The 15,675-nt window shown below is 37.5% G+C and overlaps 1 protein-coding gene across 1 annotated transcript; it reads left to right on the forward strand.

Annotated features, from left to right (window-relative positions):
• Window positions 1-437: 437 nt before the first annotated feature.
• LRRC9 (leucine rich repeat containing 9) lies at window positions 438-12,786 on the forward strand (the record flags this gene model as incomplete). Its single annotated transcript, XM_080344603.1, is given in 11 exon segments — window positions 438-515; window positions 1,561-1,722; window positions 1,725-1,756; window positions 1,758-1,770; window positions 5,916-5,946; window positions 6,740-6,891; window positions 11,359-11,389; window positions 11,392-11,536; window positions 12,173-12,188; window positions 12,192-12,281; window positions 12,616-12,786. Coding segments are annotated over 11 exon segments (921 nt in total).
• Between the last annotated feature and the right edge of the window lie 2,889 nt (window positions 12,787-15,675).

Here is a 15,675-nt window from a genome sequence, read left to right on the forward strand (position 1 = left end):
GAGTAGGAATTGAGAACTAATTTTGCCTGTTTGCTCTCATATACCCTCCAAACTTGGTGCTAGCAGGGAGCAACCTCTGTCTCTTCCTAAAGGAACTGGGGTTGTTTCTGGTTTCTTACAAGGGAGTAAGTGAAAGCTAATTTGGAAAATGATCACACCATGATATGATGGAGTAGTTTTGGACAGTGAACTGTTCGAGTTCTCAGGATCTATGCTGGTCTTTGACAGGCTGCAATCTGACAATTTTTATTCTACACAGCGTATTAGAGAGCCAAGCCAAACTCCTTTATTAGCCTGTGTGAGCTATATGGCAAAAGAAATCTGATGCATCTTCATGGAAGGAGATACCTTTGACTCATTAACATTCTGAAATTAATACCAAACTTAGGTAAAAAAATCCAATAATACATTTACCCTGTTTCATCCACTTTAGAAATATGGGCTTCCTTGGAGCAGTGTTTAACCATGAACTGGTCCTGCCAGAATATGTTGATGAGTTGGAGTATGCTACACTGGTACAGACTTTGTTTTTCCTACTGTGGTATTAGAAGACAAGCTTTGGATTTCACAGATCAAGGTGGCGGGTGGGGAGGGAGCGGAACGAGTACATAGGATTCAATTCTGTTCTATAATAGTAGCACGACCTGACAAGCCCAGATCTAAGGCTGATTCTCTTCTTTCCATTCTGTCAGAGCCAGATAAAATTTCTGTGGAAGCCGGTGAGAAACTTTCCGCTCATTGTAGTGAGATTTGGATGATGCTCTTACTCTGTACTTATAAAAAGGCGTAGCAGAGATCCTCTGAGTTTCACCAGATTAAATGAAATGCAGCTGAAAACTAAGTCCTCTCTCGCTAAGAATTACTTTCTTTGAGATACCACAAAAGGTAAAACTTACAGTATTGAGTGTGCAAAGGATCTTTTTTTTTCATGTGGTCTTGCAGGAGCCAATGATCTTTAGTTGTTTGATTTAAATTGTGAGATGTACAGTTCTAAAAAAAAAAATATATATATATATTTTTTTATTGTCAGCTGGTATTTTGAACAAATTTTTCCATGATTCCTTACTTATTACCAGCATCTAATGCTGCTGTTTCACTCATCTGACTTCATAACTTGCTTCCAAAGTAGAAGGGCTCATTTCAGGCTCTGAATTACTGTTAGGAACAGGAGAGTATGGGGCAGTGGGATGTTCAGCTCTGGAGAGAGGAAGGAGAGAGTCAAATTCACTGAGTCAGGTCTGCCTGGTCCAGTGTTGGGCTGCTTGATGGTGATTCCTAAACTTTGGGAATTTCAGTGTATATCTGTACTTCTTTTGACTCTAACCAGAGTTCTGTACAGCACACAATGACCCATACAAGCAAAAACATTATGCAATGCTTTGATTATGGGGCAATTAAAGCCAGTTTCTAACAGATCTGTATTACAGAAAGATGATTTCCTGACTTGATTGCTAATAATTTCCTAATTGAACTTCTCTCATTTTACACTCATTATTAAATTCATTCTTTAATTAAAAATTATAAAATTTACACATTTCAAGTGCCTGTTGTTTTATATAGCTCAAAGACCAGTGTCTGTTTTCTACATGCAATATAATTACAGAGGATGGAAAGAGGAGCACAGAAAGATTTATTCTGTCTCATGATTTGCAACGTGATGATGAAGTTTTGAACATGGAACCAACAGGAAAGGTGAGGCCTAGGATATCTTGCTTAAATGAAAAAGCTCAATACTTTCAGTGGCTGAGGCAAATATTTAGTCAGGCACAGGTGAGGTATTGCTGTCAAATTTTCAATAGAATAAATAAATAATGTAATTGTTACTTTGTTATTTAGGTTGGTCCATGACCTAAACCAAACACAGAAGTTAAAAATGAACATTTGCATTTGGGCTTGATTCTGATGTTGCTTACATTTACTTAATATCGCTAGAACTTGTGTTCTTCTGCCTATCTATCTATTATGCAATGTGAATTACAATTATTGGGCTGAATCTGAATTGTATTTCCTATTGTGTAAAGGACAAGTAATTTGAATTAAAAACAGTTTAAGAAGAATGCATTTGAGAACAGGACATGACCTAAACCATCAGCCTTTGCTTTGAATTTTATGAAATACATAACTTCATGCCATTAAGCCAGTTGTTCTTGAACAATTTTGGGGTTTTTTGGTCAGATTTGACATCACAAGAACATAGCCTGAGGAAAAAAAAAAATCAAAACTGTAGCAGGCTACAGATTTTAGCTTCAGAAATATGTATTGTTACAATAGCTGCATGGAAAAACAGTTCTTCTGGTGGGCATTTATTTGCCTGATTCTCACATTGCATTCATATGCATAACTGTTGTGTGGCGCCTTCAGTAGCCCCCTTTTCTAATGCAGTAGCCCTGCTAAATATCTGATACACGAAACTGTGAAATAGTTTCTAAATCATCCTATTTTTAACTCTAGTGTGTGAGATGGTGTTATTTCTTATATTTGATGATATACATTAGTTTCAAGTAAACTTTCTTTTCCAAAGCTTATTTAGAGGCAGTGTTAAGAAAGAGAACAGCAATTCTCTTCCCATATTAACAAAGAGCCATCTTTCCAGTGATCTGTGTTTGCAGTGAGATACTCAAAATCCTCCTCTGACTTTGCCTTGTCCTCAGGATCTGTTCCCTGTCTCAGCTCCACTCTTGCCATTCTGCTCTTTCATAATGGAAGAGCTGCCAGAGCCTCAGTGTCAGCAGCATCTGTTCCCTTCTCCTGTGAACCGATTCCCTGTCTGACTCCCCATCTTACCCAGGTCACTTGTATTTCAGGGAGATGTCAGAGAATAAATAGTCTTCAAATACACAAAAAAAAGTCATCACAGCCTTTATTGTCTTTTCAATATTTCATGTTAGTTTGTACTCACATTTTATCATCTTTTTATGATTTGCCAATAAGATAGTAATTGTATTTGCCGTTGAAGCTTTTTTATTTTAAAGGCAGCCATGGTGTTTTACAGAATTTGGCTGCATGTCTGGTAAAATTGTCATTTCTGATCTACTTTTGGCCTAGGTTTTGAATTTGAATGGGAACAGCTTGAGCATGCTGCTGGACATCAATAGACTTAAAAACAGCTCAAAAACTTATCATCAGCTCTAATGAATTTTCTTCCTTAAATGATATTTATGACCTGGTGAGAAATCAAGCTTTAATTATTATTATTAGTTTTTTAAGAACATCTACTAGCATAAGTATTCTTACATGGTGGGGTGTGCTCACAAGCCAGGATTGGGCCAGGATGCACACAGGGGAACAGAATGGGGGACTAAACTTGGATCGTGAATATTGGTATTATTAACAGCCCACAGTTTTGGTGCCTGCTGATTCTATCTCCAATTTGTCATTACTTTATCACCTATCTGACCTTTATAATGGCCATTTCATTTTAACAAATAGAGTAATATGGCTGGAGCACACCAAGTCTCCCTCAACAGATCCAGTACTGAGCAAGCAGAGTCCCAGGCACTGGATCCAAATAAGTCTGTTTAAAGATTAAATGTGTCTGATTACTTTACCTGAAGTTTCTTTTGTGACATTTTTGACCATACAAATATTTTCAAATCTGTGTTGTCTTGCAGCCCAGCTGGGAATATTTTGATTTGAGCCATAACATGATCACTTTTGAGGGCATTAGAGGCTTAAGCAAACCACAGATCTTCAACCTGGGCTAGAATCAGCTGAAAAAGTCCAGGGAAGATATAAACATCCTACATAAACATACAGCTTAGTCCTGACATCCCAGATGTCCCGTGGCATAAGGTACATCTCAGCACTTGAAATTCCTGGGAAAGCTTTCTAACCGCGACCACAGTTACAAAGGCTTAAAATCTGGTCCTGCACCTTATTAATTCCAAGGCCCTTGCAATGTAAGAAGCCTTATGAGCATGTTATGGCATCTTTGTTCTCACATAGCCTTCACTTCTTTTCGTAGTCACAGCCTAACCAAGTGAATAAGCTCTGTGGCATTTTTGCTCAGAGACATCTCTGAGGCGTAATTCCTTTCTTTTTTGCTTCCCTTAAGAATTTGATTTATTGGCGGCCTGTGCTAGATGTCAAAAACCAAGCTCTGGCTTTAATTTTGCTCTCTCAGCTGCCCTGAATGAGGGGTGGGAGCCCTTGGGGATGTGCACACACACCATCAGTCCCTCTGTTCCTGCGTCTCTGTCTGCAGCAGCACAGCTGCGCTGGCTGGAGCTTTGCTGAGAAAGCCAAAACTCAGCCGTTTTACTGACTCCCATTCATTCCTAATGCCCAGGCAGCTTCTGGAACAAATGTTTCTCTCTGTTCCTTCTTCCCTTTGAATCAGTACATTCTAACATTTAAAAGGCTCAGAGTCAGCAGAGTTAAACGTTATGAATTTGAGGCATTGAAAGACTCTTTAAAAAGCTTTTTTAATTATCATTTAACACTAAATTTTATCTATTGTACAAGCCAAAGTCAGGCAAACAGGTCATTATAATAACAGAATACCTCTCTTAAATAATTTGAACAAACCAACACAGGAAACAGAACTCCATTGGGGCACCCAGGAAGCATCCAAAAAGATGCTGCTTTGTCTTTTTGGCCTGTTAATTAAGCTTCAATGAATTTTTTCAGTCCATGCTAAGACAGAAATAATAAGAGCCACCAGTTCTGGTCTCTGGTTCTTTGTTGTTATGACTTAGGATTTCATCAAATTAAACTTTTAACTTTGCTGTATTGTCTGTGTGCCAACATGGTAACTATGGAGTTTTACATGTCATTCAACCTGTGCCTCTCCAGACTTTCTTAGGCATCCAACCAAAATATCTAGTAAGTTCAGTTCAGAGCAAAGCAGGAAATCCTTATTGCCTCTCACAGAATGTTATACCATCTAGCTCATAAGTGATTGCTTTTGGCTGTCAGAATATATCTATACTCCATTCATACAATCATAGAATGGTTTGGGTTGGAAGGAACCTTAAAGATCATCTCATTCCAACCCCCCTGCCATGTGCAGGGACACCTTCCACTAGACCAGGTTGCTCAAAGCCCCATCCAACCTGGCCTTCATTAATAAAGATGTTATTATTCATTATGTAAGAAGGGTGTATTTTATCTATTATATTTTAAACTAGTGGGCAGTCTAACATATTCTGTACGTATAGGGTAGGTTTGTGGTGATGTCTTAAGGTTTCAGCGACACCTCTAAATCCTTTAAACATTTCTCACATGTCCTATGAAGCTTTCTTCGGTTGGTTTGTTTGTTTGTTCTTTTGTTTGTTTTGGGTTTGTTTTGTTTGCTTTTAATATTTCTACGTCATAAGTGAAACTCCTAAATTATAAAGCCAAACACCATTACATCTTATAAATTAGTAAGCTTTGTAAGATTAGTAAACTTCTGAGTTAGCCCATGTGACTCCAGAGTATTTTATTACCATCAATGTCACATAAAATCAGCATAATTGGAACTGGCCCAAAGGTACCTTGTCTCATGTTTCTAGGAAACTACGTGAGCAGAGATGACACAGCAGCTCTGTTGAAGATCATAGCAAAGCTCTATCTCTTAACATCCGTGAGATGACAGTTCACTGAATAGTAAGGAAATACAAGTCTCTTTCTTGCATGCAAACTATATTGGCAGTTTTTAAAAAAATGTATCACTTTATTCGTCTCGTCAAGCCAGCCTCATTGCAGCTGGGTGTCATTGGCTAATTAAAGGCTCTCACTAACCTGGATGGAATCCTGACTGCTAATGAAGAAGCTGCAGAAGCGTTACAATATCTTGCAGGATCAAAGGTGACCGAGGTTTGATATTCTGTTTAGTTGTAATTTATAACGAGTGCTATGGAAAAGGAAAGCTTCAGGAATAGCCCTGCACCTGTTTTATTTAAATAACATTTTGTTGTCTGGTTTTTGTGAAGATAGAAGTTTTGTCCTTGCCTCTGGCAGTAGGTCAGAAATTACTTAATAAATCTCAATCTTACAAAGACCTTTGCTAGTACCGAAGATTATATTCTAGCATGATCTTGGAAACAGTCATGTTCAAGTTCCACTGAATTCAGCATGCAAGAAAGGAACTATGTCTGCCAAATAGAAACAATGGAGAGGAAAATAACAGGATAAACCTATAGTTCTACATGCTTTTTTAAGTATCTAGTGCCAAATCTCTTGTCTTGAGGTCTTTTCGGTAGGTAATTTTTCAGAGTATTTTATATGCACATATGAAGCAATCCTTCCCAATCCCTAAGCACAAATTTGTTATACTTAAGCTCTGGACTATATCCCAAAGCACTCCTGAATCCTAGCCTGGTTTTAAGTGAACTCACTCAATGGGTTGTATGGGTTGGAACTCAGTATCACACTAACACAACTTTGATATGGTCACAGCACAGTCACAATGAAACACAATGAAACTATGTCTGCTCACATGTTGACTAAAGATGATTTATTTCTGGGAAAAAAACCACAAACACCATAGAAAACAGACTATGGTTAATACAGAGCATTTTAATAACGTCTGCCTTCTCTATTTTATGTACTGAGAACTCTAAAAACTTGATAACTGCAAGAATTATTGGAGTCTTGCAAAACTATTTAACTTATTAGATCTATGAATTATTATGTCTACTAATATATCACCTTCCCCTTCCAAGAAGAGCAGAATTTAATGCCATTTTCTGTGTGTTAAGATGTGAACTACCTATAGTTATAGTACCTATCTAGTTATATTATATATATAATACAGTGTTTTCTTTTCCTCGGTTGTCTCTGTTAGAATATTCTAGGGCTGATGAAGAAAAAACTCCCATTTTCAGTGTATTTCCTTTCACTAAAATTCTGTCTCAAATTTGCAAGAACAGGGTGGATTCGCAGATGCATTGTGATAACTGGTATTCAGTAGAAGGGCTGATGCTGTTTAATTTATTTAGGTTAACATTTAGATTAATCTCTGTTAAAGATTTCTTTTGTTGTCTTACATTTAAAGTTTTGTGCTTTTTTGTTAAAAAATATTTCTGAACACATTCAAGTCTAACCAATAGTTACCTTGTCTCTGAGCTTTAAGAATGGTCCAGATGCCTCTCAGGAGGACCAGGATACACTGAAGAGGGCATTTAAGTCATGTATTTTGCAGTGCAACTGTGTTTTTTGTGTTAATAGATTTTTAAGACCAAGGGGGACTAATAAGATTCTCTAGACTGCATAAAACAGGCAAGAAAGCACTGTCATTTCTACAGAATTACATGGTAATTTCTACATCAATTTCATACCATCTCATTGAAGTACAGCAGATTTTACAGTAAACTATCCAGATTAGGATTAATTTCACCTAATTTTGCTTATATACAGTGTAGATGCAAACCATATTTGTTATATGGTAGTGTCCAAGGTCAGGTTGGATGAAGCTCTGAAAGGTGTCCCTGTCTACAGCAGGGGGGTTGGAACTAGATGATTTTAAGGTCCCTTTTAATTCAAACCATTCTATGATTCTATACATAAACTTCCAGCACTGGGCTGATAATGACATACCCAGAAATAATTCCGCTTGCCTAATCCTACTCACTAATCCAATGATTAAATATTAACTGACATGTATATCCTTGTGGCAGCAGTGGACGCTCATATTCATCTGGTTTTCCATCACTAGTTCTAGTCCTTTTCAGTGTTCCTATACTATCTTTTATCATGTGAATGGGAATTTCTCTGTTCCTAGCTACATAATTTACAAATGTGCTATTTTAAATAGGGCTGCCACATTAGTCATTATAAAAATGTTGCTTATATACCAACATCTTTATGTTCTCTCCTAATTTACCATGAAGGAACTCCTGCTCTTTTTTGCTAGGTCACTGAGAAGAATTATTTTGAGCAGAACATCAGTAAAAATACTCTATAAAGTGAATACTTTCTTTCTATAGTTAGAGGGATTGGACTAGATGATCTTTCGAGGTCCCTTCCAATCCCGAACATTCTGTGATTCTGTGATTTTTAGATCCATCCTCTAACCAGTTTTTGTCTAGTTAACAAGAGTTACCTTCACTTTTTGATATTGTTATTTTGATATCGTTATTTTTCTAGTACATTCCCAGACAGAACTATTAATCTTATCAATACATTTAAATTTTCATCAACCAATTTAATATTAATTTGTATTTCCTATGCATCATACTGGCATAAGGCCATTAACTTGTAATTATTTACTGTGTTGCATATCAGCCTTGCTGTGATACCTAAGGATGCTATCCAGCTAACTAACCTATTCTGGTCATCTTCTTTATCCTCAATACTATTATAAATTCAGTTGGTTCATAACCTTCTAGAACTTCCCAAGCATTCTATCATATGTATAATTGATGAGTGGCTTATGAAGTTCCTCAACTGGTTCATTAATATCCTTGATTGAAAAATGCCTGGTTAAAAAACTGTTAATATGAGTTGTTCCAGTTTTAGATTATTTTTAGTTATTAATGAAACACAAAGTATTTCTTTATCCATGTAAATTATGAACATCTCATCATGGTTCTTCCCAAAGGCAGAGAAAAATAGGCATTAAAACTATCTCTTGTGTATTCTGATTTACTATTTTACAGTTCTTAGGTAGGATCAAGCCTTGAATTCCATTAGGTCCTGGTAACGATCTCTGATTACATCAGCCATCAGATTTTTATCAACATTTTTAACTTTCATTTTTCTAACAACTGTTTTATTTACACTGCTATCATTTTTCCTATTTTTCATTCACTTATGATGTAGTGGAATAAAAGGGCCATGGCCTGATCCAGTAGGGCTCATGAATATTTGCTTTAGTCTGTAAACTTAAAAGGCTGAAGACTTTTTCAACTGTAAATGAAAAAGTGTGTAATGATGAAGCATCTTCTGTTTAACCTTCTGCATCTTTAAACCTCTCCTAACTAGCCTTCACATTTTTAGTGTAAGTTTTTGTGCCACTCGTTTTGCTTGTGCCTGCTTTCAGCATATGAAAATGGCCCTTTTAAAAACACTAAAGTCTGTAGAGGACATGCCTATAAGATACACTTGTTTGTTTTTTTAAGAATCGCCTCTTAAGGCAAGACCAAGTACTTAATCTACTTGTTTCGTTTAAGGATTGCATGAATTCCAAATGCTCTGGAAGTATTTAAAAGGAGAGTGTCAGTGAAGCTTCAAGAATATTGAGCAATTTTTAAAGAGCAAGGACATTGGTGACAAGGATAATGGAAGAACCAGGCCAATTCAGGAAATTGCAGCCAGCGCCTTTGCATTCTCTCCCTGATCAGTGGAGACTGGCCTTGAGAATTTTTCATTAGAAAACTCAGCAGCGATGCTTTGCTTATTTATTCTGCCAGTTTTGAACCCTTTTTTTTTTCTGATTTCACAAAAGTACAATGTTGAAACATTAGTTCTCCTAGTGAAGTTTATAAACTTAAATTCTCTAATGCATACAGCAACATCATTTTCTAATACTTACCCTTCAAATATACCCTGCCCTAAAATTTAGAGGCTTAGGCATATTTCATGTTCAAAGCCAAATGAGCTTTGCCACGTGCATATTAACTCTGTATACTAATCCACTTCTTGTGATCACAAAGGATTAGAATTTTCACAGAGTACTACTAAATATCAATATGAAAAACAGATTGAAAGAAGAGAGCTCGTAGATCTAATTTGAAACGAGCAAACATTGAGAATAACCCTTTGAACATTGTCTCTCACCTTGAAAGACCACCTAAAATGATAAACTAATTAGGCAGTCGCTTGATGAAGGGCAGGACTGAAGGAAACTGGTTTGCCTTGTCTTTGGGTTTTCCAGTGCTTTATCAGGTGTGAGTTCTCGTAGATTCTCAGGTCATTCAGAACAGGTTTCTCCTGGATCCTCTAGTGTCTGGCACTGTAGCTGAGCCAATACTGCAGTCTTTGCTTCCCTAGCACCATCAGTTTATAATTCTCATTCAGCTGCTCATTTTCAATGAATTTGTAGGAAGTCATGTAGTGCTTATCTGACAAATTAGGCCAAAACTCACCAACAGGTTTAAAAATTAGTCGTAGGGCTAGCAGATGGATATACAGATAGCACAATCACGTTAGCCTTGTTTCATTCAGAAACTGAGCTGGCAAAAAGCTGCAAGAGTCAATGGAGGAAGATCCAAGGTCATCCTAACCTGTTCTGATCCATCAGCCGAAATCAGGTTAATCTACCCAGTATGAAAGGTTAAAAGCTCGTCTGTCAGTTCAATTTGTTGTTAGAATACAGAATAGCTAGAGGAAAACACATTTCTGCTGATAAGTGTAGTGTTTCATTTTGTGTGCATTACAGGATTCATGTTTAGAAAAATTGCCAGGAAAATTAATGTTTTAGCATATGTCATATATGTTTTGTGACATCAGAGAGAAGTGATTCATAAAGGACACAATAAACACTTTGGAAAATAAATAATATAGCCAAAAAATGTTCTTTAGTCATTACCAAATCCAATCTCTTTGTACTGAATATTTAAGTGATTATTTGTCTTAGATAAAACCTAGGTAGAATACTGGATATTTTGGGCTCCTAGAATACAATTTGAGTTTTTTGATTGAGACTCTGTGATCTATTATTTTCTCCATTGCACAATGATTAGCTGACATACTGTAGTATTATCAGAAAGGGAGAGTCGTCATCATACAAACAGATTAGAGATCAGATCACTGACAGCCTTGTCTTCACAGAAATCTTGCTGGCAGGTGTCTATAGTCAGATCCCATGTAACAAAGTCACTTCACAAACTGGACAGCAAAATATATGTTTGGTATTGACATTTATTTTCAACAAGAAAATTGTTGAATTTGTTAATCTAAGATACAGAGAAAAAGAGTACTTAGTCTTCATATAGAAAGCATGCAGAATTATAAAGTTAGGATAAATTCTGCTCTGACTTTGCACTCAGCCTCTTCTAGACTAAATATCCAGCTTTGGTGTTAGGCTGAAATCCTGTTTCCATTAAAGTCCTGTTGCAGAATGAGGATGTGTAAAGCAGACTAGCCAATAAAATAATCACGTATTGCAGAAGGATTTAAATTGAACAAAACTATCTTAGATCTAACGCAGACAAGAAAAAAGTGTTTATGTTCAGATAGCTCTGGCTGCAAAGGTACATTTGGGAACTGGCATACTTATGTTGTATAGTTCTTGGTTTTGGAAGGGAAGCTGAGCTTTTTTGAAATGTATTAAAGATGAGTTGCATAGTGAGGAAACAACACATCCTGCATGCAAAAAGTTGCCATTGATATTAGTAGGAAATATATGCATAAAAACTGAGCACCGGATAAATAAGTGGAATTAATTTACAGATTAATTGACTGGTCAGTTTCTTTCAATTCTGAGTTTAACTACCGATCACTGTCTTAAATCTGGATAACCAGCACTCTTCAAAATTTCCATCTTGGAAAAATTGGAACGTTTAAGATGGGCATCATTTAGCAACAACTGTCTCACACAAATAGAAGCAATAGAGTCTTGTTTTAACCTCAAAGAACTCACATTAGATGAAAACTACATTTCAACACTAGATGGTACTATATTTACCACGGTAGTGATAATGCAGGCTGTTAAACTGAGAGACAGTAGAAACATTTCTGCTGCGCCTTTTAAGGTATTACTTTTGCAAGCCCTGAATTTCTTGAAGATCTAATATCAACACCACAGTTGTAAATGCCTAAAAATTACTTGAGCAATGTGTCTCTGACCCACAGAGTATCCTGCTTCTACTACTAAGTAGCAACAAGCATCTTGCAAGCAGGCTTTGACTCAGCTGAGGAGCACAATTCCAAGCTGTATCATGCTCTGGTATCCTCAGGGTAAGTGCAGAATGGAATAATCCATCCAGTGCTGCTGGCAAGCAATGAAAACAGCCAAAGAGGTATGGAACTGGAATTTCAGTACTGTGATACAGAAGCAAACAGAGCAGGCTGTTCAAAGCCATTGTCTTCGATGTGAAAATCAAATCAGTTGTTTACTAGTAGAAAAAGAACGGTGAATTTGTGGTGATTTTTTCATTAAGGTGTTTCTTTCAGAGGAACATGTTGCATTTCTTACCCCAAAGCCACCATGTTATGGAACTGCATATGCTATATATTTAATTTCTATCATATTTTTCCATGTTACTTGTATTCTCAATTCGTATTTGTCTTTTTTTGTTTAATTCAGAGCTGCAGAGCTAGTGTGAGCAGACCAGTTTAGAAATGTCTGCAGTGTCAATTTACAGAGCAATAATCTCATGTCTTTTAGTGGTTTCATCTTCCTTCCTAATGCCCAGGTGGGGTCATGACACAGTCTTTTCTGTTTTTCATAATAATATTAATGATAAACTCATTTCCTTTGATTGAAAATATTCTGTATTCTCCTTTAATACCCTGTTGCTTGTGGGATTTTGTAAGAAGAGTAATCAATCAGGACAAAGCTGATTGCTACCACTGTTTCAATTTTACAGTATTGTTGGAGTAATCTGATCCAAAATCAATGAATTGCACCAAACTTTTGGAAGCACTTTAAATTGACCAATCATCTTTCTAAAGAGCAAATTTCTGGATCAGAAAATGTAATTGGCAGTTTTGCTAATGTGTTAGCAGAGGATCATTTCCTTTTTACTGGTCTTGTGTCTGAATTACAGTCACATTGAATCAATAATGCCTGGACAAAAGCTCCCAAATCAGGTAGTAAATAGGAGCTGCACTGAAATGTGGCCTCTCCTGGCTATGGACAGCAAGGACTTGCCAAAGGAAGCAAGAAACATCAGCATTAAAAACATTCCTCCACTGTGAAGGAAATAGGTGTCTTCAGTGTCAATAGTTTTGGGTCTCCCCTTTTTTCTCTCCTGTCTCGAAGAAACCGGATGCATGGGATTTTTGTTTGTTTTGCACACATATGTTTGGCATCAAGTTGGCTTTTTTTTTTCTAAATTATTTGTGAACAACTTGTTAGGCCACTTCTTCATCAAACTAATTATACCAGGCTGCTGTCATCTGTTCTTTGGAACGTGTTGCATAGTGGTTAGGTATACACTGAAGTTTTTTCACCTTCCTATAAAGGATTTATTTTTGAGTAAGGGAGCCAACTACCTCTCTCTGGTTGCTGGTTTGATTTAGGAGATGATGGACATGTATATCTGATCAGATTGATCATTGATATTCTGGTTTCATTCTTTACTTAAGTTTGTACAGCATAACACTACAAAATTTTAGGAATATTTTCAGATCTATTGGGTGGGGAAAAATTTAATGAAATATAACAAGGGAAAGTGTAGAGTCTTGCATTTGGGTAGGAACAACCCCAGGTTCCAGTATAAGTTAGGGGCTGACCTATTAGAGAGCAGTGTAGGGGAAAGGGACCTGGGGGTCCTGGTGGACAGCAGGATGACCATGAGCCACCACTGGGCCCTTGTGGCCAGGAAGGCCAATGGTACCTGGGGTGGATTAGAAAAGGGGTGGTCAGTAGGTCAGAGAGGTTCTCCTGCCCCTCTGCTCTGCCCTGGTGAGACCACACCTGGAATATTGTGTCCAGTTCTGGGCCCCTCAGTTCCAGAAGGACAGGGAACTGCTGGAGAGAGTCCAGCGCAGGGCAACAAAGATGATGAACGGAGTGGAGCATCTCCCGTGTGAGGAAAGGCTGAGGGAGCTGGGGCTCTGGAGCTGGAGAAGAGGAGACTGAGGGGTGACCTTATTAATGTTTAGAAATATACAAAGGGTGAGTGTCACGAGATGGAGCCAGGCTCTTCTCGGTGACAAACAATGATAGGACAAGGGGTAATGGGTTCAAACTGGAACACAAGATGTTCTACTTAAAATTGAGAAGAAATTTCTTCTCAGTGAGGGTGACAGAACACGGGAACAGGCTGCCCAGGGAGGTTGTGGAGTCTCCTTCTCTGCAGACATTCAAAACCCGCCTGGACGCCTTCCTGTGTAACCTCATCTGGGTGTTCCTGCTCCGGTAGGGGGATTGGACTGGATGAGCTTTCGAGGTCCCTTCCAGTCCCTGACATTCTGTGATTCTGTGATATTGAGGATTATATTGAGATAGTATTTCAGTCTCTTGAGCCTGACCTGTGAAGACTCAGCTACCTTACACTGCCGAGTTTCCTGATGGCAGTCACAACCCCTTGTTAGAACCAACAACTTCCATCAGTTCGGACTAGAGTATCTTTTATGAACACGAAGAAGGCTTCTGTATATTCATCCAAAGTTCTTCTGGAATGTTGTGTCTAGTCTAAGCAGTCATTAAACCTCCTTTCCTTGGCTCTTTCTATAAGTGATACTCTTCTCTTCATCCTCTGAAAAACATGGCCATACTTCTTTCTTCTTCCTTTTGCCACCAACATTAGGTCAGCCTGTGTCCTAAAGAGCATTTCCAAGTTACCTTTCAGTTGCATTTCTCATCTGTGCACTCTCTCCGGGCTGAAACTTCTGGGACCTGCCAGGATTCATTTACGTATTTCTGCATGGATAAGGCAACATCCATAACCAAATTCAGTTTTATCATATCAGACAAGACTTGCGAAGTCACCATGCAGAGTTCCCTCTATACATTGGTCAAGTTCTATAAAATTAGCTGTGACAGAGCATCAGCAAATCCTGTAAAACCCAGTTGTCATGTGCACACTTCTCAAGACTTCACCCAGCTCTTCCTATCTTCATTCTTCACACATGTTCAGCATCTGGAATGTGGGAAAAACATTAATTTCTTTTCAGATTTTCTGGAGAAAAGTGATATTGGCAGAAGCACACATGGGTACAGGCTGTTTCCTTCTATCATAGTGTGACAAATTTTCGTGCTTGTTTTATTTATCTCTTTCCACATGAGGGATGAACATTCTTTACACACACTTCGGGCTCAAAAAGTACTTGAAATAATTGTTCAGTAACTGTAGGAATGCCCGTCTTGTTGATAGGAGGGATTTTTTTACACTAATGCCTTCTACCTTCCTCCAATTTCCCTTTTTAAATATTGACAAATTTTAGCTTTCTTGTAGGACACAGAAATTTGGATGATGTTCCCAAACTTAGTGCAAGTTGATATAAATATTCCATGGTGTTTCTCAGCCAGCTTTTTCAAATGTGACTTATTCAGAGTCACTGATTTAAACATGTCGGATTCTAACTCAGTAGCTGCTGCTTAACAGCCTCTAAGTCAATACTGAAATGGAAATTATTCCATTATTACTGTATGATATGAATAACATGACTCTCTTTTCTCCCACAAAAGCAGCACAAAAGTATTTAGTGAACAACTATGCTTCGTTTCAGGTTTATTGATGCTTCTACCATCTTCAGCTAGTAATGATTCAATTCCACTATCAGGATTGCTTTTGTTATTGACTTTCAAATGCTTTCTTAGTGTCCTTAAAGCTACAGGCCATTGATGTCCCTTGTTATGTATTTGCTCTTTTCATAATTTTTTGCAAGCCTCTACTTCTTACTGTCAATTTCCTTATCTTTCCAGTTATTATCAATGTTTTTAACTTCCCACTAAGTGGATGCTGTCTTCTTAACCACTGTTGCCTGCCTTCTTTCTGTATTGTGAGATATTCTAGGAACAAAAATGTTCTTAAACCTTCCACAGATCCTCTTAACACTTTCTCCAGAAGCTGAATTAGCTCTTGATTTTTGTACCCTTGTGAATTAAGCCTCCATAAATAATAAAATATTCATAGTACA

This window comes from Nesoenas mayeri, assembly GCF_963082525.1.
Source record: "Nesoenas mayeri genome assembly, chromosome: 5".
In the NCBI taxonomy this organism is placed as follows: domain Eukaryota; kingdom Metazoa; phylum Chordata; class Aves; order Columbiformes; family Columbidae; genus Nesoenas; species Nesoenas mayeri.